Here is a 25,949-nt window from a genome sequence, read left to right on the forward strand (position 1 = left end):
ATTAACTTTTAGAATGGATTATTTACCACAGAAAAATAGAACAACTGCAAAACTTTCCATTTTGGAAAATATTCTGCCCTAGATCCTGGGAAAGAAGCTTAATGTACAAGAAAGAGTGAGAAGTGATGTTTTAAATGCTTAAACTGGTTACTTTGACATCATAATGACTAAAAATATGTTGAGAAAGAACTTCTGTTCCCAGTTTGAGGTGCTCTGGGCTCCCATTGGTATTGAAACATCTCTGTCTACACGGAAGCGTGAATGGGAAAAGTGGGCCAGAATTCATTTATGGACTATTTATTGGCTTGTTTTTTTTAAAAAAATTGTGAAATCTGAATATTTTTCATTGTCAGTCAGATCACTAGGTTAGTCTTAGGGCTTGATGGGCTTGTGATTTTCATATCTGGCTTGTCCGTGTTTCCACCTGCAAAAGAAAAAAGGATACAGTCATTAGAGATTAGAACTCATGTCATGATCTGTCTTACTATCTACTCACCTTGAATTGGGTTCTTCTCCCTGAAGCTTGTTTTATTATGTGCTGGGCAGTATATAGTGTTGTTGCAGCCGACATTGGTTAAGTATTGTTAGTGCATTAAGCATATTTGTTGGATATATATTTATTGGCATATTTTTTGTATATTTATTGTTTAATGTTTGGAATTGGCTACTGTATATTTGCACTTATATTTATGTATTTCTGCACTCAGTCACTTTAATATATTAAAAAAAATTCTATATATCTTTGGAATTCTTATATGTTGGATCTAGATTTGTTTACACTAGAAATTTGGTTTTATTCACTCTCCTGGCTGCAGTCTGCCCCATTTTGCTAGGTTATACTAGTAGGACCTCTTTGGGTATCGTCTCTAAGGGCCAAACTGGACGAGTTCACTTGAGGAACTTGCCTCCATTTTGTAGAATGAGTTCCCACTGAAAAACTCCTCTTAACAGCACCATCGGGACTGATTCTGGTTGGGACCACCGCTGCGTGGGAAGGGCTCCTGCCTTCCCCCGTATACCATTTTTCTGACCCAAAACTGGGCAGGGGGGCATGTTGGCAATTAATGCTCCCTGACATTGTTCTGAGTCAGAAAAACAATGGAGAGGGGAGGCAGAAGTCCTTCTTCTATCTACATTGCAGTGGTCCAACCAGAATCCCTGCCCCCACTATTAAAAGGAGTTCCCCAATGGCAACTCACTCTACAAAATGGGGGTGCATCCCCAGGACAAAGTCAGGGATCCCATCTCATCTAGTTTGACCCTGAACTGCAGGATGTTAAGGGCACAGATGCCAATTGCACAAATCCTTCTCCTGTTTGTGCAGTGTAACCCACCAAATGGAGCTAATGCTTACCCCATAAGACAGTGGTTCCACATTTAACCCCCATGAGGCAGAACTGAGTAAAGCACATGATAGGAAGAGAGGGAGCCAGAGTTTAGTCTCGCCTGTGTTGAGGCCAGGATGGTGGGCAGTTGGCCAGAAAAACTGAGCACAGGAAACACAAGCCAAGCCCCAGGAGGTATTCTGTTTCCTTTATACCCCATCTTTCTCCCCAGTGGGAACCAATGCATTCACATCATTCTGCTGTCCCCCATTTTATCCTCACAACAACCTTGTGAGGTAGGTTAGGCTGAGAGAGTGTGACTGGCCCAAGGTCACCCAGCAATCTTCCATGGCAGAGTGGGGATTCGAACCTAGGCCCCCAAGATGCCAGTCTGACCCTCTAACTACTACACCACACTGGTTCAAGCCAAGGGTCATCGCCATGAATGAACTTTTTGCAACAGTGAAAAGAACCTCATCATCCTGCTGTTCCTCTCAGCATGCGGGCAGTGAGGCAGGAGGTACCCTGCCCTTTCTCTTTGCGCATGTGCAGTAGTGGCAGGTTCTTCCAAAAACCAACGCAAAGGTAGCTCTGATTGTGGCTTGAAACCTAGCAGACAGGGTTCTATAACGTATGTCAGGCTCCCAACCAATAATCTGAAGAAAGTTGTAGGACAGCAGCAGGCAACTCTATCTCCTGTAAGTTCAAACTTCGTGTTGCCCTGTGAAGGTGAAGTGACAAACCAGTAAAGCATTTAGGTTGGTTGCTAATGCGGGTCAGTTTTCTCCCCCTTTTCCGCTAACAGCTGTGAAACAGGCAGAACTTCAGCAGACAAAACTTTTCCAATTACATTGTTTCTGTACTCAGTAGAGATGTCCTGGGGCAAGGTTTGCTTGTTGAATTTTTTGCAGCTTTAAAGTAGCAGTTAAACTTATGGAAGTCCCAGATGGGCACACTAGCAACCTTAGTGAGAGAACCGTTACTGGCTGGACCATTACAGTCTTAGAGCTGATAAATGCATGCAGCAGAATAATAATAATAATAACATTCGATTTATACCACCCTTCAGGACAACTTAACATCTACTCAGAGTAGCTTACAAAGTGTTATTATTATCCTCACAACAATCACCCTGTGAGGTGGGTGGAGCTGAGAGAGCTCTGAGAGAGCTGTGACTGACCACGGTCACCCAGCTGGCTTCAAGCGGAGTAGTGGGGAATCAAACCCAGTTCTCCAGATTAGAGTCCCGCTGCTCTTAACCACTACAACAAACTGGAGGAGGTAGGATGAACTCTTCAAACTGCAGGGGAGGAATTACATCTGTCTGAGCTCCTCTGTCACTGTTAGTTCCCTGTAAGTGGAAATCTAACACAGAACTTCTCTGTTCTAAGCATTTTCAGGTTGTTTTTACATAGTGTAATATTAAAAAATGTGATTTTCCACCACCACCACATGCTCCTGTTGTCTGAAACAGTACAACCCATTCTATCATCTCACCACTGTGCCACCTCTTTCTGTGTAGACCTGACCATGCCTGATACAATGCGATATGTGATGACTAAAAATTACTCAGTATGTGTCTGTGTTGGGGGGTTTTGGAGGGGGAAGGAGGGATTGATAAATAAGATCAGTCACACCTTGTCACCTTCATCTGGTTGCTGTGTTGAAAGTATTTTAGTGCAACTGATTATGTACTGACTAGAAACAGAGCCTGTTGTGAGAAAAAATACGACAGGCTCTAGAAAACTAATTTAGCAGGGCCCTGCTGCAGGGCCTTGGGAGGGCAGTGCTGCCATGCTGGGCCTCTCTGCTGCCTCCATGGCCCGCATTGGGCAGCTCCAGAAGTTGAAAGTACTGCCGAGGGCAGCAAGGGCCATGGAGTGCTCCTGCGACCCACAGCCGTTGGATTCTTCCCCTCAGCTGGCTGCAGAGTGGGGAGCACTGTGGGAGCGGGGCATCAAGAGCCCTGACATGCTCCTGCACCTTGCAGCTGGATGCAGAGGCAGAGAGCACTACTGGTGGGGGACTGCAATGGCCCTGGTGCACTCCTAGGCCCCGCAACTGCCTGACAATGCTATGGGTGGTAGACCTGGCTTCCAGGAGTACAAAGGCCAGGTGTACCCAGCCAGCAGAGCCTTGGCAGGTATACCTGGCCTATGTGGGTCCAGAGGAGGTGGCCAGCTGGGGCGCTTCAGCGCTCATCGGGCCGGTGGGAAGGCGAGGGAGGGGAGAGTAGGAAGGCAGCCAGGGTGCTTCAGCGCCCATTGGGACAGTGGGAAGGTGGAGGAGGGGAGAGGAGGCAGCCGGCCGGGGCGCTTCAGTGCTCATTGGGCCAGTGGGATGCGAGGGACGGGAGAGGAGGCAGCCGGCCGGCGTGCTTCAGTACCTATTGGGAAGGTGGGGGAGGGGAGAAGAGGCAGCCGGCCGGGGCGCTTCAGCGCCCATCGGGCCAGTGGGAAGGCCAGGAGCGCGCTGTGCGCAGAGGGTAGGAGGCAGGCCTCTGGCGAGCTCATGAGCCTGGCAGTGACGTTCTGGCCTCCTTGGTCCTGATCTGCAGCAGCAGACGGGAGCGACTCTCCACTTATCCCCTAGGGGCGCATTGTCACACCTGCGCACTGGGATAACCGGTGAGTTGTCAGAAACCCACTAACACAATTATATTACAGGATTCTCCTATGTCACATGACTTCTGATGAAACAATGGTGTGGCCTATATCTTATCACATGCTCAGCAAAATTTGAGGTCTTCTCCAGCCTAAGGACTCGTCCTCCAACTTGAGTAACTCTTCTGCTTGTGGAAAAGCCACTTAAATTGGAGGAAGTCTCCTTAGGCTGGAGGAGTGGCCTCAGATTTTGCTGAGTGGAGTGTAGTATACAGGCCGATGTTTTTATCAGTCTTGCAAAGTTTGCTATTATGCCATATTAAATGAAAAAATGTTTGCAACATAAAGTTGGAACTCATGAGTTTAATTTTCCTGCTCTGCTGTTAACTTGCTGTGTGACCTGGGACCAGTTACCTCAATACATAATTCTAGAGCCAGAGGCTAATGACTTTGTACTTGCATATAAATTATATAGCTTTGTGAATCTAAATGAAACTAGATAGCAGAGTGCATCTGAATTCAATTAACTACAGACAAATAATTGTTTGCAGTGGGATGTGCTCATACGTACCCTTCTAAATTTATATACCTGTTCTCTGGTCCATGTTAACAAATCTCTGAAGTTCATTCTTGGATTGACTTTACCAGTCACAGCTTTTAATGGGTGTTTCTGTTTTTGCCTTCTACTAATGGATCTCTGATTTCACATTGCAATCTATCATTTCAGAGCGTTCAGCAGCAACTTCCATTTCTTTCCCTTTTCCTTCCTTATGTTTCTTACTCTGGCCACATGTAACAGCATGCCTAGGGCTTTGAAGTAAACTCTCTTAAGAAATTTCCTTGGAGGCAGAGGGTTGGTTCCTACCAACTTTTCTGCTGTCAAAAGAGAGAGGACTGGCTCCATTTGACCCTGGAAAAGGCAATTCTGGGGGGGTCATTGGACCTACATGGACAGGAAACGTGCTGGCCAGAATTTGCAGTAAGGAGGGGAATATCAGACAAGGCTGAGCAGAAAACCGGATAGGATCCAACATGGTTTGCTGTTCTGGTTATTGAACTAACATTTCATCATTTATTTATTCAAAATATGTATAAGCTGCCTCACTACCAAAGTTTTACAGTGGTGGCTCACAAAACGTTTGTATAATACAATACTGTTACTGAAAGCAACTGACCAAAATAACTGCCAGAGACTATGGAAAATGAAAATGTTTTAATTTGATACCTAAAACTGATGAGTTCTGGCTCAGCTAAAACTGAAAGATTGATTTAAACCTCACATTTATTCAGGTGCTAATCCCAGGTTTTAATCTATAAGGTGAATTCATGTTTGCTTTTTCTTACAAATAGGTGCACAAATGTACAAGCAGGTTACACTTATAGTCATTGTAACATGAAAAGTGCTCATCTAACTGCAGGGATGAACAGTGCTGATTAACTGTTCTAATTTCAGCTTTCCCCTTGTACGGTACAGGTGAATGGAATGGAGAAATTGACTGGGCCAGGTGGCAAACAGAGAGAAGTGGTCTAGTCAGTTTTACATGAAAGTATAAATTTAAAGTAGAAAATAGACTTGTGTGGCAGTGCATTGCTCAGAAGGACAAGTTGTCTTGTGTTGTTGCTTGTTTTCATTTTGTAGAGATGTGGGTATGCATTTGTCCTTTTTATGCATTAAGATAAAAGCTCTCACATTGCACTGGGCTTGGGAGTGGAAGGGCTTGCTTCCTTGCCCCGTTCTTACTTGAGTTAGTGCTGGTTTAGCTAAAATCAGTGTACCACTCTCATTCCCTGCAGTCATCCCTCTCCTCAGGAAATGAGATGCCAGGGACCTGTGGAGTCACCTCTCATGAACTGATGATGATGGTGCTCCTGGCAAGAAGCTGCATGTAACTCCTGGCTTGTACCAGTTTGTCCTATGCCCAGCTGTGTCTGTGCACCATGGTGATGCACCATACCTTGCTAGAGCATTTCCCACAAAATGAGAAGACCAGGAAAGGATTGGGTCAAGTGGCTGCCAGTTGGCTACCCTTGTTCTAGAAATGTTGCCTCTAATCTGTACATGGTTTTTTTTCTGCATGCATGCTCACTCCGGGTTTTCTGGATATTCAGTTCATGAGGATCAGATTAGCTTTGGGCCTCAGTAATTCCACACTTGAGATAGTTGAACCAAAGTGGTGTCTGTTTATTTTTTCTGTACTAGAAAAATGCCCCATTTTCTGCTGTGGGTTTTCTGGGGGACATGTCAGTTTCCTCGGTTGATCACTCAGGACATGTCAGTTTCATCAGTCTGTCTGCCTGAGGGCAAGTCATTTTGGGCAGTTGATGGGCTGAGGAAACTTGCAAGTTTTTTCCCTATTTGTTTGTTTGTTTGTTTTAAGGCACCAAGATTGCAACCTTGCTGTGTAAAAAAAATGCCAAAAAAGAATGAACTAAAGTACAGGAAGTACAGAGGGGAAACTATCAAGTGGGAATCAGGGGTCTCTGCAGAGTTTTTGTGTTAGCCTTTTTCACCATCAGTTGCAAAAGTTTTTTTTAGCGCACCAATGTTACAGTTTAAATTTTTTAAAAAAACATTGAGGTATATGCCCAAGGAGAAACGCTGCAGAAAAGCCTGGGAAAGATCAGTTCTGCGGCAGATGCAGCTTTTCTCTGTGTAGAATGCAAAATAGCTTGGGAAGCAATTTGGAGACTGAATTGGGGTATTTTGACCATGTGTGCAAAATTGACCATGTGTGAGAAATTGATGCAATATGGAGCCAGAACCAATGAAAAAGCTCCATGTAGAAAAGACTATGAAGTGTCTCTAGACAGCCTCCGTCTCCTTCACTACAGTAAGAGCCATATAATTGCAGTGTACAGTGCATCACCTCAGTATTCAGTCCTCTGTCTCTCCCTACCCTCCCACATCAAGGAGGCAAAACCTCAAGCTGGAAGGAAGTCCAGTATCATCCAAAATACTGCTCAAATTTTTTTGTGACCCAGTGGAGCTGTATCTCTCAGCCTAGTTCCCTAACTATGATTAGGACGTCCCTCTTTCTCTGTCTCCTTCAGCTCATGCCATTCAATTATGTGTATTCTGATTTTAAAACTACCTATGCTGGGCTGCAAGCCAAAGTTTGCTAAGGAATCAGGCATGGGAAGATGCCATGGCTCAGTGGTAGAGCATCTGCTTGGCATGTAGAAGCTCCCAGGTTCAATTTCCAATTACAAGTGTGAAAGAGGAGGTGATGTGAAAGACCTTCACTTGAGACCCCGGAGAGCTGCTGCCACTCAAAAGTAGACAATACTGATCTTGATCTAGTGTTAAGATTGGTATACATATAATGCTAACTACCCTTTGATTCTGAAGCTCAAAGGAGGAGAGCAGACAAGCCTGAGCAGAATAGCAGTAGTCCCCTGGAGTTGCTCAGGGGTCTCTCCAACTCACCCTTGTGAGGCAAGAGCTACAGACTCACAGCAGCAGGTATTGTGTAACAGAAATATGGGACGCCCAAGATATACCAATAGTCCAAATGGCATGATACTTTTTGCTTGTTGGGGCACCTGCATGTTGTTTTTTGAGGCCCCTACATGTTTGTAGTTATTGTGTGGGTTCCCAGAGATGCAGTATTCTGTTTGCTCTGAGTCTGAACTAAAAAGATGGCTTAAATCTTGAAATGTAGTTATTATTGTTGTTTATAGTCTGTTTTTCTCACTGAGACTCAAGGTAGGTCACACAGTTCACATCAACATGATCAGTGGCTGGGATATCCAAATAGACAATGCAATAGCGTATAGTTTGCAGAATTTGAAAGCAAGAGTTGATACAGTGCTGAAACAAAACATAAACAATTTGACATGTAGTAGGGTGTGTGCACGTCATGCAAAAAGACAGCCTAGTGCAGCAGTCCCCAGTATGGTACACACCAACATGTTTTCTGTTAACTGTTTCCTTCTTTCCGAAGTAGAGCAGAAGGTGCTTTAGAAGAGTCTATGGGGCATCACCTTTCTGTCTTCAGGAAGAACCCCACAGAGCTATCTTCATCGCGGAAGGAGGCTTGGGTTGGAAGCTCCCAGTATTTTATGATTGGACCCAGCCTGTATGGCAGCCATTTGGTGGTTGGCTGTGCGCCCCCCCCCCACTGCCCCTGTGGCAACCATTCAGTGGTGATACACAGTCAGTGTTCTCAAAATTCCCAAAGTGTGCACAGGCCCTACAAGGTTGAGGACTCCCTGGTCTAGTGCAGTACACATACTGTTCAGAGAAATCTTGGTTCAAATTTTTTGATGTCAGGCCAGTCTCTACCTCAGAGGGTTGTTATAAGATTTTTTTTTTAAAAGGATAGTTCCATGTATGCCTCTGAGATCTTGAAGGAAGGGAGGGATACGGATGTCATGGTGATATCTACCATGCAAGTCCAACCAGTGGCAGAATTCTGCGCACAGTTTTTACCCCATTTGCCTTCCCCAATAGATTATTGGTAGCAAAAGAAAAGAGATTTTCTTTTTCACAAAAGCTTCCTTGCCTGCTTTCCTGGTGTAATTCTTACTTGATGCCGAAGATCAGATGAGTGGTCTCCGAATTACAGTGAAGGTGATTTTATTAAATGATGCCACCTCAGACCTCCCTTCTAAAAGTAGCTTGTGTTCCTTAGCCATAGTCAACAGAGGAACAGTGTCTTGTGCCTCTTCTGTTATGGATACTTGAAAATTAGACTGCTCTGTTAGGATTGCCTTTGAAGAGTGGTGCAAAGTGCAGCATATCCCACTATGGACTGGGGCCAGGATCCTAATTATATAAGGCCTATTCTCTGCCACTTTCATTTGCTCTCAGTCTGTGGCCAACAACAGTTCAAAGCACTTGGATTTTTAAATGTTTTTATTTTTCATTTTTTAATTAATAGCATAAACAATACAAAAAGAAAACTATAACTGCTGTAAATATCCATTCTTCCTTCCTTCCTTCCTTCCTTCCTTCCTTTCCTTCCTTCCTTTTTTGTTGCTTGTTCACCTCGCTAGTAAACTAACAACATTGTTATAGCATCGATATCAGCATGTTTTTATGTACTTATTTAGTATCTCCCAATTTTCTTCCCAAAAAGCAATTTCAAGCCATCATTCCTCCATAAAAAGATCCTATTTTTGACTCCCGTGTTGAGTCCTCCTGACTTGTTGCAACAGTTTCATAATGGTAAGAGTAAGATCCTGAACTTTCTAAAGCCAGTCATGCTCAGGTGAGGGTTCTGGTTTCTTCCCTTGCTGTGTATGATCCTTAAAGTCCTAAATGGATTTGGGGCGTGGTTATCTTGAAAGCTGCCTCCACCCTTATGAACTTGCCACTACATTGAGATTATGTTTTGAGATCCCTCTTTGTGTTCCCTCTTCATGTAAACCATGGTGGGTGACAGTAGGGCTCTTTTGGTTGGTGTGCCTACCCCTCCAACTCTGTCCTTGGAAGTCCAGTCGGCTCCCTTGCAGTTCTCTTCCACATCATGCCTAGATACAGTGCCATTGTCTGTACGCCTTTGCTTTCAGTGACAATTGAATGTTTTTTTGTATTTGTACTGTTGGCTAGTTTTCTGATGCTTTTATTATTTTTGTCGTGGGGGAGAATTCTTTATGCTATTTGTATGGCTGGTTTGTGACTAATTAGGTTGTTTTTATTGGGCTCTGTGGATTATCAGATACTTTACAAGCAAAAACATAAAATTTCTGGAAATTTTGAAGTCATGAGTGGACATACACACATACCCCATGGAAATGTTGGGGGAAATACTGAAATATATATGCAATACTCCCTTATCAATGTTAAACTTCTTTTAATGCTTTACCGTAAGATGCATCATTTATACTTAATATTGTACCACTTGACATGAGCGTGTTACAAAACTCTCCCAAAATTTCCAATTGTCTCATCAAGAAAAGTTACAGGAAAGTCCTCAGAGAGGAAATTTCTTTTATGATTTTTTCCCTGAACCTACTAGAGGGTCTCTGGGCAGAGTCCAGCAGGGCAGCATAACAAGTACCTCAGTAAATAAATAATAGATTTTAAAATCTGTTTCAAAACTGCAAAACATGAGCTCTTCTTCCCCCCTGCAAACATAATCCTGAAAACTTGAGTGAGGGATGAGTCTCTCCATCTTCTGTCATTGCTGCTGTGCCATCTGTTACCCTTCGACTCCTAAATGTTAGATCTTTATCTCTGAGTAGGTAGTTGTCCGCAGCCTAGGTAGCTGAACAAAAGCATGTAGGGGTAAATAGAAAGGTGAGATGGTTCAGGCCCTGACTTGGAACCTTCCATATGCTTTTAATCCATCCGGCAGCAGTGGGGGCCTTTTGAAGTTGCTCTCCTCCCCTCTCCCGCTTCCCCTGTTTCCCAGCTGTCATCTCCTAAGATCTGCTCCCTGACTCTGCTGTGGAGCACTCTTCTAAAAGCACAGTCATGCTTTGCCTTAATGTTCATAGCCTCCGGGGACGTGGAGTGACGACAGGAGTAACAAATGGTGCAATCTGCTCTATACAGCTGTGAAAAGGGGGGGAATGGGATGGGGGGCAGAAGATACACATCAAGATTTTTTTCTATACAGCTTGTATTGGGTCCAACACAGGATATTTGACAAAGCAGTCGAATTTAGTGTGTCTGTGTGGAGCTGCATGGAATTTTACTGTTAAATCATGGAAAGGGGACTGTTAGATTTCACCTATTTAATCTACTTTCAGTACTGGACTTCAACCTGGGAAAAGTGTAGTATTAACAGAGTGCCTCTTAGCCCACACAGAGATTGTTCTTCATTGCTGTAACTGTGCCAATGCAGTGTGCTTTTAAGATGGGGGTAAAGTATCCAGGTTGGGGAACATGCCCTTCAGGCCAACTTTAATCTCTGCACTCTTGTACTGTAAATTAATTGCTAGATACTAGCCCTGTCCACATGTTGCAGTGAGCACACATACAGCCTGCCTTTTATGTGTATACACTGGTTTGTAAGAAAGAGCCAACACATGTTCCGGTTACAAATGAAACCAGGGATCCAGTACCTGGATAAACATGCAGTTTCAATCTCATGTTCCGTTGTACATGCATTCAGTGTAACATGAGAATTTCTTGATATAAAGTTTGGTGCAATGGTTAAGAGTGCCGGGACTCTAATCTGGAAAACCGGGTTTGATTCCCGACTCCTCCACTTGAAGCCTGCTGGGTGACCTTGGATCAGTCACAGCTTCCCAGAGCTCTCAGCCCCACTCACGTCACAGGAAGTTTGTTGTGGGGATAATAATAACATACTTTGTAAACTGCTCTGAGTGGGTATTAAGTTGCCCTGAAGGGCGGTATATAAATCAAATGTTATTAATGTTGTTATTATATAAAGGACATGTCCCTGATACTGATTGTACTAATCTCATGCTATGTAATCCACCTTGAGTCTCAGTGAGAAAGGTGGACTGTAAATGACATAAATAAATAAATAAAATAATAAATAAAGAAAATCGAATGTAGATGGTACACAGATTGTACAGGGCTCCTATTTCTGTCAAAAATAGTGGCAGTAGTCTCGAGGGGCCTAGAATGCAGGCTCATTCTTAAGATGGGCACACTAGCAGTCTTTTTCATGTGGTGGATGAACAGGCATGTACCCATCCTTACAATACAGCATGAACTGGTGTCTCCTGGTATGCAATGCCAACAAGATAGTAAAGATCTCAGCCTGCAGATTTCCGCATACTAAGGGTCAAGCTAGGCATGCAAGTTTTTAAACAGTTGTGTCCAGGACGGTTCCCCAGACCCAACGTGGGTTCCCTGCAGCCACACAGAAGCTATGGAGAATGGCTGTTAAAAATAAAAGAGAGCCCAAATGTCCTCAGAACACCACTGTGGAGGGAGGGAGGCCTCCTCTGTCCCCACTCAAGCTGTTTTGCAAAATAGCGAGCAGGGAGGTGGGGGTCTTTGTTGCTCCGTGTGGAATATTCTGTGCACGTGGCACAGTAAAAATGGGGAGAACCTTCCCCTGTGCTATTTTGACGTGGAAACAGCTTGGGGGGAGGCAGGGGCTCTTCCTTCCCCCACGATGGCTCTGAGGCTGTTTGGGCTCTCCTTTATTTTTTAACAGTTGTTCTCTACAGCTGCAGGGCTGTGGCTGCAGGGAACTGAGTTGGGTCTGGGGATCCCGGAGCCAAGTCTTTAAAAACCTGCACGTCTAGCTTGACCCTAAAGCAATCAGGAACTCATCTGCAGCTTTTGACTGTTCTGAGGTCTGTTCCAGCAAGAATGGAAGAATAAGGGTGGCAAAATGGGCGAAACGTTGAATTTGTAAAGCTGGAATGTGAGTGGGGAAAGAGCTATAACTCTCCTCATAACAGGTCACACAATTTTGCCACCAGTCCAATATGCATAATCCTGTCAGATTTTACTGGATGAGATCATGATGGTTACGTTGTAATTTATTTTTTTAAAAAATTATGGCCTTATTTGTGTCATCAGTGCTGAGGCTTTGGCTGAATTTTTCATGCAGTGACCTTGTAGGGAACACATTTTCTGCTTCTGATGTTTGCTGTCGTCAGTACATAAGCCGTTGTTGTATTAAAATCATCTGAATGCTGGTGATGTGGCAGCCAGATTCCTAGCTATCATCTTCATCAAAACATTTTTTTTTTAAAAATTGGCCATTGTAATAGTTTTATAGTATCGAGCAGTGAATGTTAAGGATAGCTTTTAGAACTGGTATGATCATGGGCTGGTTACTGACACTGACAGCTAAGAGGCTGGGAGTGTTATGGTTGGCAAAGTAGGATGATACGAGTTTACTCCAAATGTAGGTAACTTGAGAAGCCTCTTCTGGGTGACCTGATCACAGAAATCTAGAGTCTTGTTCAGCAGCAATCATGACATTAAGGGCAGGATTGCAGACTTAAGGAATTAACTTGTGTCTATCCTAAGTAAAAGTTTTTAAATCTTCTACAACAGTTTAATGCTGTCCAGAGCCTTTGACTTCCATTCCTGATTCAGACGTTAATGTAAGCTTCTTTGGTGGTACTGTGCACAATGGGAAGGCGATGCTGATACTAAAGACGTGGTGTTTTCTGGTAATCGCATATAAGAGATACATTAATGTAATCTTCTAATGGCAAAATCCAGGGTGAGGGAGGGGGGAATTTAATCAGTTGGGTATAATCTCCAAGGGAAGCAAGTACTTGATTTTTAATTCCGTATTTTCCCTTTGACAAAAACTTTTCTCACAAATGTTGTTTATGTGGAATTTATATGAAGCCTGGGTTTAGGTAATCAGCTTTAATATTTGTACTCCTAGGGAAAAAAGTAGAATCATTAGTGAGGGTGCATAATTAATGAATAAATTAACTGTGTTTCTTTTTTTTCTTTTTTCCTCCAGGTATAAGGAAATGCTAGATCTCGTGACGTCACCCAGCGTGACTGTAAATAGAGAACAACCTGACAGTCTGAAGCGTAACCTTTCGAACATTTATGCCACGGTTCCAGATGACATAGAAGGTAAGCCAGCAGCTCTTGGTTACAGTTGGTTAACTTTAGGTGCCTTTATGTTGGTGTGTGTGTGTATAGCTCAGAAAGGCATGCAAGGTCTAGGTTTGTGTGGATTACGGTTTCGAGGGGTGGGTCTGTTTTCTTAACGCATCAAGCAAATCTAATTATTTCCTGGTAACTGTTTTACAAGTGATGATTTTCAGTGACTTTTCAAAAACAGTTTTGGAATATGCTATAGCCCGTGCTTTTTTCCTTAAAAAGAGAGAGAGAGAGAGAGAGAGAGAGAGAGAGAGAGAGAGAGAGAGAGAGAGAGGCCGGTTCTCAGGCTGTTCGCCCCTCTCAAACCAACTGCTGAGTGCCCAAGAGGTGCAGGTTATCCACAAAGAGGTTAAAATAAGGGGTGGGTGGGAGGCCTGACTATAGCTTATGGAAATATGAGGCTCCAGGCTATTCCCTCTTGAAGGAATATTTGATAGGGAGTTAGGGGAAGGAGAACACTACCCAAGTGCTACAATGCTGCTCTCATTCATCGTTGACAGTATCAGGCCAAGGTAGACCATTGGTCAGATTTTTCTCAAAATATTTCTCTTCACATCTTTGGGGGCAGAACATGGCAGAGGATGGAGGTGCCTGTAATATCAAAATAGTTGGTGGTGAAGAGCCTGATATGAGTGATTCATAGAGCATCTTCAAGGAGGTCTGCTTGACTGCAGGCTTTAGATATGAATCTGACTCTTGATATCACAAACGGTCATATTTTCTTCCGTGCTGTCCTACCTGTGTTGGCTCACAGGTTCCTTGGTATCTTATATCTAAACCTCGAATGGAAGTGTATATGTAAAATGTTTTTGTTCACCTAGGTCCTCCTAGAGCCCTAGGCTTCACTAATATATATGATCTAGTTGACACATTCTTCTGGAATGTGTCCCTGACTATTTATTTATTTACTTCATTTATACCCCAGCTTTCTCCCCAGCAGGAACCCAAAGCAGCTTACATTATCTGCTGCCCTCCTTAAGTTAGGCTGAGAGTAACTAAATGGCCCAAGACCACTCTGCAAACTTCCATGGCAAAATAGGGATTCAAACCCGGGTCTCCCTAGCACGATACTCTATCCACTACACAGTACTGTTGTTAATTTACCTTTGGGAAGATGCTAAAAATGCTTTTTAAAACTTGTTAGCATGCATATAGACTAATTGTACTGGCATCCACTGCTTTCCCTCTATTTTTCAGTTCTTTCCCATCTGTAAAAGTTAAATCTCTGAGATGGGGATGGATGGGATTGTGATTCATGTATAAATAAATATATGCATATAGTCATTAAAAGGTGTTTCTCCTGCCACCACCCATACCTGCCTTTCCCATTTTAAAGGTTGGTGAATTTTTATTTTTTATTTAATATACGCAATTTATATCCCACCTGTCTTTCCAATGTGGATCCAGAGCGGCATCCATAATTCTCCTCTCGATGGTTGTTGTGGGTTTTCCGGGCTGTATTGCCGTGGTCTTGGCATTGTAGTTCCTGATGTTTCGCCAGCAGCTGTGGCTGGCATCTTCAGAGGTGTAGCACCAAAAGACAGAGATCTCTCAGTGTCACAGTGTCATCTCTGTCTTTTGGTGCTACACCTCTGAAGATGCCAGCCACAGCTGCTGGCGAAACGTCAGGAACTACAATGCCAAGACCACGGCAGTACAGCCCGGAAAAACCACAACAACCATCGTTCTCCGGCCATGAAAGCCTTCGACAATACAATTCTCCTCTTCTCCATTTTATTTTCACAGCTCCCGGTGAAGTAGGTTAGGCTAAAAGCGTGTGGTCAAGTTCACCCAGCAAGCTTCTAAAGAAAAAAATGTTACAGTCAGCAGAAGATCCTGAGTTTAATGTCTAGGACAGCGGTCTTATCGAGAGACGGGGCACTCAGGGATATATCTGCTTGCATCTGTTAAAACTGCATGATCACACTAATGCAGCTACTTATTTACATGTTGGGACTGGGACTCCATGCTTGAAAAAAACAAAAACAAAACACCAGAAAGCAGATGCTGACGCTGTTGCAATCTTTGCAGAACATTTTCTTCACACACACACTCTCACTCTTTTGTGGTCTGAAGTTTCATACTTGGCAGGTACTAAGGACACATTCTTTCGGTGGTTGAGGTTAGGGGGATGGAAACTTATCTGCCTTTTGCCCAATTCCCATCTTCTCTCTCCCACCCCCAGTCTGTTTCATACTATCCAAATGAAAGGAGAAGGAATGTTTTGAATCTGTTTTTAAAATTATTGGCAAATGATACTACTTAACTAGTTCTTGCTAGTACAATTCCAGTTACTGTTTGCTGTGGTAAGAAACCAACAACCTTCATGTTGGAGCAGAAGGCACCAGTTTATTAACTAACTCTTTACCAGCAATGTCTTTGTAAGATGTTTATAGGACAAACCATGGGCATGATCCTTTCTGAGGCTTTTAAAGTGCAGTAAAATTGTGCTGGCAAACTGGAAAACACGTCCAGCCAATCATTCCATTTGTAGTAGATGTGTAGACTGTGCATGCCAATAGGTTAGGTGTCTGAGATAACCTACGGTTGCATTCTCAGTCCTATGCTACATCCTTCTTTTATGTTACCTTGAGCCCTACGTTGATGTTGCTAGATTATGAAAACAGTTGTGGAATAGTTTATTTCACACATGCATAGAAGGTTAGAGATAGTTGGCAGAAATCCTTTTGTCTTCACTTTCCCACATGTTGTCCCTTAAATCTCACAGATCAGGCATACCAAGATTAATCTAAACTGATCTGTTAGCACAACTGGATGCTTCGTAATATCTTGGTGGAACTGACACACTCAGTATACTGGTACGTTATTGACAGAGCAACCATTTCATACCATTTTGTAATTAGCATTTGGAGATCTGTAGGTCTAGCAAATGCAGGGAATAAATAAAATTACAGAAGCCTGTTTGTGTGCTGCTTTATAACAAGCAACAGTTCTTCAAGGCAGAGGTCTTTCCTGGTCTGGCAGCATGAGACCCTCTTCTTCTCATTAGAGATGCTGGCATTTGAACCTGGGTTGTTGTGCTTATCAAGCCATGTGCTTGAGAGCCCCCAGGTTCAATCCCAAGCACATCCACTTTAAGAATTCCTTTCTGAATAACCACCAATTAGATTAGCCTCTATTGGACTAGATGACCCCATGGTCTTTCTAAGCATAAGGCAATTTCTTATGTTCGTATGCCTTGTACTCCTTAAAGAGAGAATAGTAGGACAAAATGTGGTTGTAAGATTGTTTTCTCCTATTCCTTTCTCCCTGCTGAATTAAAACCTATTTTACTAGCAATAAGGCTTTAATCCCAGCAGTGCGTCAACAGCAAAGGGAGTCAAGGGATACAGGAGAAAGATGGGTGCCTTCAGCATGGTTCAGCTAATTTCAATACTTTCTATTGCATTTATATATGCTATCTGTCTATCTTACTTGTTAAAATATTTATACGTAGCCTTCCCTTCACCAAAGCGAAACCCAAGGCAGCTCTTGGAGAGAAACTTGGTTTGTTGTCTTGACCACTGCTTCGCTTTTTTGGCCAGTGGTACAGAGTTTCCTGACCTTTGCCATTGGTTTACAAGACAATTGTTTAAGATCTCTAATCTAAGAAGCATCAATGGTATCATATTCACATGCTGTTGATGTCATTAAAACAGGGACTCCAATGATCCAAAAATAATTAGTTATGGACTTCAGCCCCATTCAGACTTTAATCAGTTGCAACTACGTTTTCTCTTTTACTTAAGCACAGATAATTTTCTCTGATGTGGCCAAGAGCTTCAGTTTAATCCAGTCAAATTTAATGTGCATTAATTTCAGTGGGAGAGATTTGAGCACATACCTAGAGTCTTTATTGAAATTGATGAAATTAAGTGTTGTGTTATGGTTGGATTATGCTCATCTTTCAAAAAATACTGAAACTCCACAATGACTTTTTCATAACTATAAATAAGCTTCTTTTAAATTTGTACTAAAAGATACATAAAATATTAAAAGTAACAGCAGGGAGGTATGTATCTGACCACTATGCGTTTGCTGGGAGGTTTGTGTGTAGAAAAATAATAACTGTAGGGGTTAAACTGTAGGGGGATCCGCCCTGAGCCTGCTTGCAGGGAGGGCGGAATACAAATATGATTAAATAAATAAAAATCCTTTTTTAAAAAAAATCTCCAGGGATGTTAAAGCAAATTTTCTAGAAGTGAGAGATTGACTTTGGATCAGGTAAGACCCTTGTGAGGTTTGCAGGAGTCTTTATCTGTTTCCCAATTATGCAGCAGTTGTTACCAGAAATTCATAACATACAAAGTAGATCAGCACCATCTTGGTTCAGTTTAGCATGAGTGACTGAACATGTGTGTGTTCGTGTGTGTTTATGTGTGAGGGAATGAACCAGAAGGTGGTACTTCTGGAATTTTGAACTTTTCCTAACCGATCCTAAATGTGTTTACTTAGAAATTAGTTAGGCTAAAGGGAATCTGTTTCCTAGCAAATATGCTGAGATTTTCAAGCATGGTAGTGGTATTTAATTTTTGCTTTATATGAAAATCTAGGGTTTTATCCAAACTCCTGCTAGTCATACAAAAGGGGAGTGATTTTCACCAATTCCCCCCTCCCCTTTGCAAACCCAGCCCATGCATCACACCTTGTGTTGTCCATTTTTGTCCTCCAGCTCCCAAACGCTGCTTTTTAGGAGTGCAGGGGGAGTATATCAGGGAATTGGGAAAGTCTGTTCCATAAGCTCTACTTTGTCGCCTTTTGGATATGACCCATCTTTAAACAGTTGGGGGGCACAGAGTCTCCAAGGCAGTGCACAAGGCTATTTTCAAGATTGTTGCTTGTGATTTTAAAACATAGTTGAATACAGATTCTCATCAAATGCCAGTATAATACATATAACTCCATTCAGGGCATTCTTGTGAATAGTGAGCCATCTGAATATAAACATTGGAGTGTAATCCAAATATCTTCCCATATATGAAAACTGCCTATTATTTGTTATCTTCTGTAGCCATCGTTCCAGTAGAAATAGCATTGGCCTGCCAGAAATCTACTGGGTCTTGTCCCCTTGCAGCCAGAAGAGAAGATTCAGAAAATCAAAATACTGCAGACTTTCAGTGAGATCATGTTTTCAGAGGAAAGCCTGGTATAATTCTAGAAAAGAGAGCCTCAGCTCATATGCATCTTTCAGGGAGAATCTTAGGGCCGAGCTACTTGATACGGCCGACACATATTAAGTCACAGGTGCATGACCAGACTTGCAGTCAAACATACACCTGGGAAATTCGCATTTAAAAAGCACTTTGTGATCACTGCTGTAAGGAGGAAGAAGGAGGTTCTTGTTTCCCTCCCACTCCACTTTCACCAGTGGAAAGGGTGGTACCTTGGGGCTTTTGAGGAGGGTAGGAACTGAGTATGTCCTTGTGCTCTTTGTTATGGTGTAAACTGGCCAGAACACACTGATAAAGAGCCATTATAATGAAAAAAGATGGGTTGGATCCAGACTAATATTTCTGCTAAGGCAAAACGGGAGGGGGAATTCCACTTCCAATTCAAGGATACAACAAAGAAGAGAAGAAGTGGAAGAAGCACAATTGCAATCACAAAATACAATTATATTCCACAAGTTACAATTGCAAACTCCACAATCCTAATACCTTAAACGTCCAGAATCACAATCAAAATAAATCTTTCGCTACAGTAGGTAAATATAATGCAAAAAGTTCAAGCCGTAATACATATAGGGCACTTCAAAGCAGTTGGCTGTATAGAGGTACCAGTCAAGAGTCCAATTAAAGACCAATCATGGTCGTATCAAATAACGGTGTGAATGCGTATACAAAAGGCAGTGCTGCAAGCAGATAATTGGTGAAGTAAATAGATGGCAACGAGTATGAGCCGGCAGTCTTTCTTCGCTCGTTTCAGACTGCAATGTCTTTCTTCAGGCCACCATATCTCCATGCTCCTGTGATTCAGCCTCTTCCTCCTTCTTTTCGATCCACCCCGCCTTTTTCGGGGTGGATCGAAAAGAAGGAGGAAGAGGCTGAATCACAGGAGCATGGAGATATGGTGGCCTGAAGAAAGACATTGCAGTCTGAAACGAGCGAAGAAAGACTGCCGGCTCATACTCGTTGCCATCTATTTACTTCACCAATTATCTGCTTGCAGCACTGCCTTTTGTATACGCATTCACACCGTTATTTGATACGACCATGATTGGTCTTTAATTGGACTCTTGACTGGTACCTCTATACAGCCAACTGCTTTGAAGTGCCCTATATGTATTACGGCTTGAACTTTTTGCATTATATTTACCTACTGTAGCGAAAGATTTATTTTGATTGTGATTCTGGACGTTTAAGGTATTAGGATTGTGGAGTTTGCAATTGTAACTTGTGGAATATAATTGTATTTTGTGATTGCAATTGTGCTTCTTCCACTTCTTCTCTTCTTTGTTGTATCCTAATATTTCTGCTAGCAGAAGAGATGGGGTAATTTCCAACAATTGTTTCTTCCTGCTGGAGATGCCAACCCGTTATTTTTGATCTGGGAAAAGAAAAGTTTTAAAAGGTTTAGCTCATCCGTGGCACCTATAATGCTAGTCATAACTAGGGGTGTACATGAGCCATAAAAATCATGAAAACAATGGTTTCCAGGCCTTACTTGTGACTTTCCAACTGCTTGGTAATTACAAAATCCCTCCCTGAAAATAATCTGTTTGTTTGTTTTTTCGTGGAATGAGCTCTCATTTCACCTTGACTCTGTACTTATTTCCAGGAGAATTTCTCCCTTCCAATCAGATTGTTGCAAGGGAGGGGCAAAGAGCACTCCTAGCCAATACCAAGCTGTAGAAAGCTGCTATTCTCCTCCCCCTTTTGCCCATCCTGTAGGCTGGAAAGTAGAAAAGCCATGGCTTGTTCAAGGGCCTGTAGAGTTGTTGCTTGAACTATGGGGATTCTTTGATGGACTGGCAGATGACTATTCCAGCCCCCCACGCAGGAAGTCCCTCATACTGAATAATGGAAGTGCAGCAGTGGCTGGCAGAGGGTGGGAGTCTGTAACAGAAACCTTCCTCCTTCCTCACACGAAGGACAGCAAATGCAGAGTTTTCAGTGGAAAAGTTTTAAAAAATTATTTTCAATCACCATAAGAGTAGGGAAATGAAATGAATGCAGACAGGGCTTTCCCCCCCCCCCCCCGCTGCTGGTGGCCAGTTGGCGCTCTTCTGCTGGCTGCTGCTTGACAGCCATTTTAACAATTAGTTGAAAGAACTTAGTGCAACTGTGCAGAGAAAGACCTACTTTGGGAGTCTGTAAAATCACCGCTACTTGTTCAATCTGCTTGAAACTTAGATATTCTTTAGATTAGAGGGAAGACTGTAATCTTTGGTATTTTCATACTGTTGAGTGTAAAAACAGCTGCCTCAAAGGCTCCAGTTGGTTCCACTTCTCTGTTGAAAAGAACAGCCATAAAAGTAGTGTTTCCCAGTTGCCAGTGTTGGGCAATCTTCTTGAGGTTTTACCTGTTGCCTGCTGATCGCTGGCGATCTGCAGGAGGTGGCAAAACACATGACCACTGGCAGGCATCCTGGGCAAGCATGCAGCATGCACACATTCTCCATGTGGCGCGATGATGTCACTCCCTCAAGTGATGTCATTCCACTAGCGGCGGCTATGCTCCCACACTTCTCAGGGGGCAATTTTTGCCCCAAACAGGCTGAATTGGCGTCTTGCAAAACACAGGAGTATGTCTGCTGCCAGCTCAATGACATCACTTCTCGAAAGTGATGTCATTGTGTTGGTGCCAGTGCGCATGAGGATGTACCTACCGGGAAGTACAAGCTTCTCCCCCAGCCTCTCACCAGGAAGGTATAGAGACCTGGCACCCCTACACAAAAATCATGATAACAGGAAAAAACTAACAGATATCTACCTCAACTTGGCAATGCCCCACTGGAAAACTACCCAGTCACATTAAACATTCCATTCAACAGCCCAGGATCCAAAACCACAATGAAAATTTTCTAGATGCGCTAACCATATCAGAACAGGTGGATTTATTCCCTATGTACATGTGGAAATATTAGCATTTTGCATGAAAAGACAACCCATATGTAAAAATGTATTATGTATTATGAGAATCTCAAACTTTTCAGGTTACCATGGGACCACCTAGAACAGCCTGACTTCTCTTTTTTTTTTTGCAAACTAGAGAGCCAAACTAGAGAGAGAGAGACATTCTCAGCATCACCTACCTCACAGGTGGGTTATGAAGATAAAATAAAGGAGAGGAGACTGATTTATGGTGCTTTTGGTCCCCATTGAGGGGAAAGGGAGTGTATAAAGTATGTAAATAAATAAATCTCAAATACTCTGCATCATGCTGCAAGGAGAGAGCGGGCAAATTACAGAAAAGTGCTAAAAGAGGAAATCAGTCCAGGTGAACTTAGAACAAGCAAGCCAAGCAGTGTGGTCATGTATGTGCGTGCAATGAATGGCCTAAGGTAATGGGGATGGGAGAGAGATGGGAGTTTCCTTCTCAGTACCAAGTATGGTGAACAGTTGACGAAAAGTGGAAGGAACAAATTTATAAACAGCTTCAGCTGGAGGTAGGCTTCCAACTTTGCTGAGCAGAGTGGCTGAATAAACCACCGCCTGAACTTGGAACAAACAAACAAACAAACAAAACACCAAAATATTTAGAAGGGAAAATATACCGGGGGCACTACTCAATTCAGAAGCAGACACTCCAATGGAGGCATAATATATGGCAAGTTATTGTAGCAACCCTGAATAAAGGGGGGATGGGGTATTAGGACTTTAGAAAGAGCATGTCAAGGAACACAGACAGTTAATTCAAATTACTGAATGATATTCATCAAAGAATCCCAGAGAAGATAGATGGACAAACTGAAGGACTGTTAGCTAAAATATTTCAACAGCTCATGGGAAATAGGTAGCCCGCTCTGATTGCTCCACTTAGGTACTTGCAATTGAGGTTAGTCGGAAGCCAAAGATTTTTGTTGGGTAACAGAAAGTAACAGTGGATTTTTCACCAGAGTTACACCCTTCTAAACCCATTAACTTCAAGGGGGCTTAGAAGGGTGCATAGGATTGCATGGGAAAATAAGCTTTTATTTTTAGCCTTTACAGCTTATCATCGAGTTGATTTCTTCTAGCCTTATACTGCAATGTAATCGTGCTTAATGTTTGTATTATGTTTCGGGATTTCCTTGTCTTACATTGGTGTAATCCGCCTGGAGTCTCAGCAAGGAAGGCAGACCATACAAAATAAATACATAAACACAGTGTTTTCAATGTTCAAAGTGCTTCACTGAGTTAAATTTAGCAAAGGTTTATTTTTGTGCCAGCACTCACTGGTACCAAGAACTGGCACCTCAGGAGGAGGGGGCGGGTTTCTCTCCCACATCTTGAAAGCGGAATTGTTGAAAACTGGCAAAAATTGGCACAGCCTTATATGTGAGTACTGCACTCCTCACCCAAAGCACTGACACGGCATACCGGCCCTAACTGCTTTTCCAGCTGCCCAAGACATTTTGCAAGCAATCTCTGGGCCCACAACCAAATGTTGCAGATTGCATCGGGGTGGGGTAGGGCAGTTACAGAGAGGGCTAATCCCATTCCCCCTGCCTTTGCTTTTCCTATCCAAAGAGTCCTTCCCTGTTCCTCTCCCCTTCCCAAGAATCCTTTCTTGTCTCCCTCTTTCCAAGATCCTTCTTTTTTACTCTCCCCCTTACCCTCACCCTGCCCCCCTGGCAAATACAGTTACCCTCTCCTTCCCTTCCAGGCAAATATCCTAACCACGCTCCCTCCTTGGCTCCCTCCCAAACAACCTTACCCTCTCCCCCCTCCCTGGCAAACATCCTTACCCACCCTCTTGTCAAATACCCTTACTGCCCCTCCCTCCCAGGCAAATACCTTTATCCCCTCCCCTCTGTGGTTCCCTCCCAAACACTTTTACTCCACTTCCATCCATTGCCAAACACCCATCGTCTTTCTCCTCCCTTTCAAACACCTCCCTTCTCCCCTTTTTCCTACCAACTAGGGGTGGCTGGGCTCAGAGCTGGATGACCCTGGGCTTGCATGGTCTCACCATGCTGCAGCACCGGCCAGGAGTGGTGGGGTGAGCTGTGGCCCAGAACTGGATGGGCACACCAACACTTTCTGAGCCAGCCAGCACTTACCAAGGCCCAGTGCTGGGTGGGCATGGCAGTACCTGTGGCGGCTTGCTACTGCTCTGCGGCAGACAAGGGCCAGCGTGCAGGATGGTTCCCCTTCTCTGGCCATGGAGTGCTACTGTATATGCGCAGCAGACAGGCAAGTAGTTTTATGGGGATTTACACCCCTCCAATGGGGTTGTGTTTATGTTCCAGATTTTTCTGCAATCCTGGGGGTTTCCTAAGGTTGCAGAATCATTTGGTTTCTAGCCTAGTGGCCCTGATCTGCAGATTTAAGTATCCACAGGAGGCACTTGGCTATTAGTATATATGATAGGGAGGAAAGCACTAATTGTTACTCAGATTCTTCCACATGCAGAATTATGTTAAGTCTATTGATATTTCCACTTACTCACTGCTGGATCCAAGCCATTATCTCCATCTTGCAGGAAGAGGACTGAGATAGAGTGAGTTATCTAAGGCTAATTAGCCAATTTATGACAAAGATGAGAGAGAAAACAACATCTTCCCAGATCTCAGGTTTTTTTAGGTATTGCACTACTCCAGGAGCAAGAGTCCAGTAGCATCTATAAGACTAACAAAATTTGCGGTAGGGTAGGAGCTTTAGTGAGTCACAGCTCACTTCTTCAGGTATCTGTGACTCACTGATTGATTCACTCAGCTGTGACTCACGAAAGCTCCTACCCGACCACAAATTTTGTTAGTCTTATAGGTGCTACTGGACTCTTGCTTGTTTCTGCTGTTACAGACAGACTAACACAGCTACCCATCTTAAGACTGGGGGAAAGTTGTACTTTTACCATAAAAGTCCTCATGAGTCTAGACAGATACTTCCGCCTTGATCAATGGCATACAATATACCAAACTAACAGCAATCTAGGCTACTGTTCCAGACATTCAGATTAGAGTCCAGTAGCACCTTAGAAACCAACAAGATTTTCAGGGTATAAGCTTTCAAGAGTCAAAGACCTTCAGATACTTTTTAAAAAAATATATTTTTATTTTCTAAACAACAAAGGAAATACAGAAAAAAAGATAAGAAAAAACAGAAATACCCATTATACTGGAGGGAAATTATGATACCCTTTACACAGATTATCTAGAGCACGATCTCTATACATCACTGGAATATTATGTTCAAGCTCACAACAACCATTCTCAGAGACATTTCCTCTCTCTTCCACTGTCTTGCTATTAAACTAAAAATATTATTATAAAGTATTTAACAATATTTACCGCTATACCCGTTCCACCTCCAAATCAATAGCTCAGAACACATCATGATCTATAAATTTCATTACTATTCTACAACACATTAAACTATACTAACTATACTAAACTAATCGACTTACAGTACAATCCTAATCAGAGTTACTCCAATCTAAGCCCATTGAAATCAGTGGACTTAGACTGGAGTAATTCTGCTTAGGACTGAACTGTTAAATATTATATGTTTCCATTTAGGAAAATCTAAGGCTTATAATAAACAGTATTTCAATAACTTCTGTCAATCCGACCTCCTATTCTTATTTACTTTATTTACATTATTTATTTCTATCTTTTATTTCTCATCCTTCTTCAGATAATTTTTTTAAAAAAAGATTATTATTGAATAAACATTAACATTAACAATTTACATCATACAATTTACTTAATACAATCAATAAACAAGCAGTTATGGATTACATATAGGTAAGATAAGAAAATAACAGGATAAAAAGATTACCAGTTCTTACATATCAGCTACTTACATAATAACGTCATTTATGATATCATTTTTATTTTATTTTATTTACCTGAGAGAGGAGTTTGAACCTTCAGAGCTCTTGGAATTGCATTAGGTTAGGGTTGAAATTATTACTTTCTAAAAAAGAAACCATTTTTCCAGGAAGTTTGCGCTGTTTGGAAATTGCTCTGGTCCCTAACTTTTGTATACCAGTTTTCAATTGTTGGTGTGTTTTTTGTTTTCCATAAAGTTGCTAAAGCACTTTTTGCTGACACAAGTAAATTTGCTATGAGTTCTCTTCTGATCTTTAGTACATTGACAGTATCCCACTGGTCTAAGAAAATTATTTCCAGCGATAGAGGAATATCATACCCAGTTATTTGCTTAATTTCTCTTAATATTTCATTCCAAAATCTTTCTATACGATGGTATTTCCACCAACAGTGGGAGAAACTCCCCTTTTCCCCACAGTCTTTCCAACATTGTGGTGATGACAATGATATCTGTGACAATTTGGGGGGGGGGGTTAAATACCCTTCTTCAGATACTTTGACTTTTGAAAGCTTATACCCTGAAAACCTTGTTG

At 42.5% G+C, this 25,949-nt stretch overlaps 1 protein-coding gene across 1 annotated transcript in view; it reads left to right on the top strand.

The window, feature by feature from the left end:
• EYA2 (EYA transcriptional coactivator and phosphatase 2) overlaps positions 1-25,949 on the top strand; it is a 199,973-nt gene that overhangs the window by 51,948 nt on the left and 122,076 nt on the right. Inside the window, exon 2 of the mRNA XM_054981392.1 lies at positions 13,291-13,409. Coding sequence (XP_054837367.1) covers positions 13,301-13,409 — 109 coding nt within the window. The 5' untranslated portion in view covers positions 13,291-13,300. The remainder of the gene's footprint in view (positions 1-13,290; positions 13,410-25,949) is intronic.

This window comes from Eublepharis macularius, chromosome 5 (genome assembly GCF_028583425.1).
Source record: "Eublepharis macularius isolate TG4126 chromosome 5, MPM_Emac_v1.0, whole genome shotgun sequence".
In the NCBI taxonomy this organism is placed as follows: domain Eukaryota; kingdom Metazoa; phylum Chordata; class Lepidosauria; order Squamata; family Eublepharidae; genus Eublepharis; species Eublepharis macularius.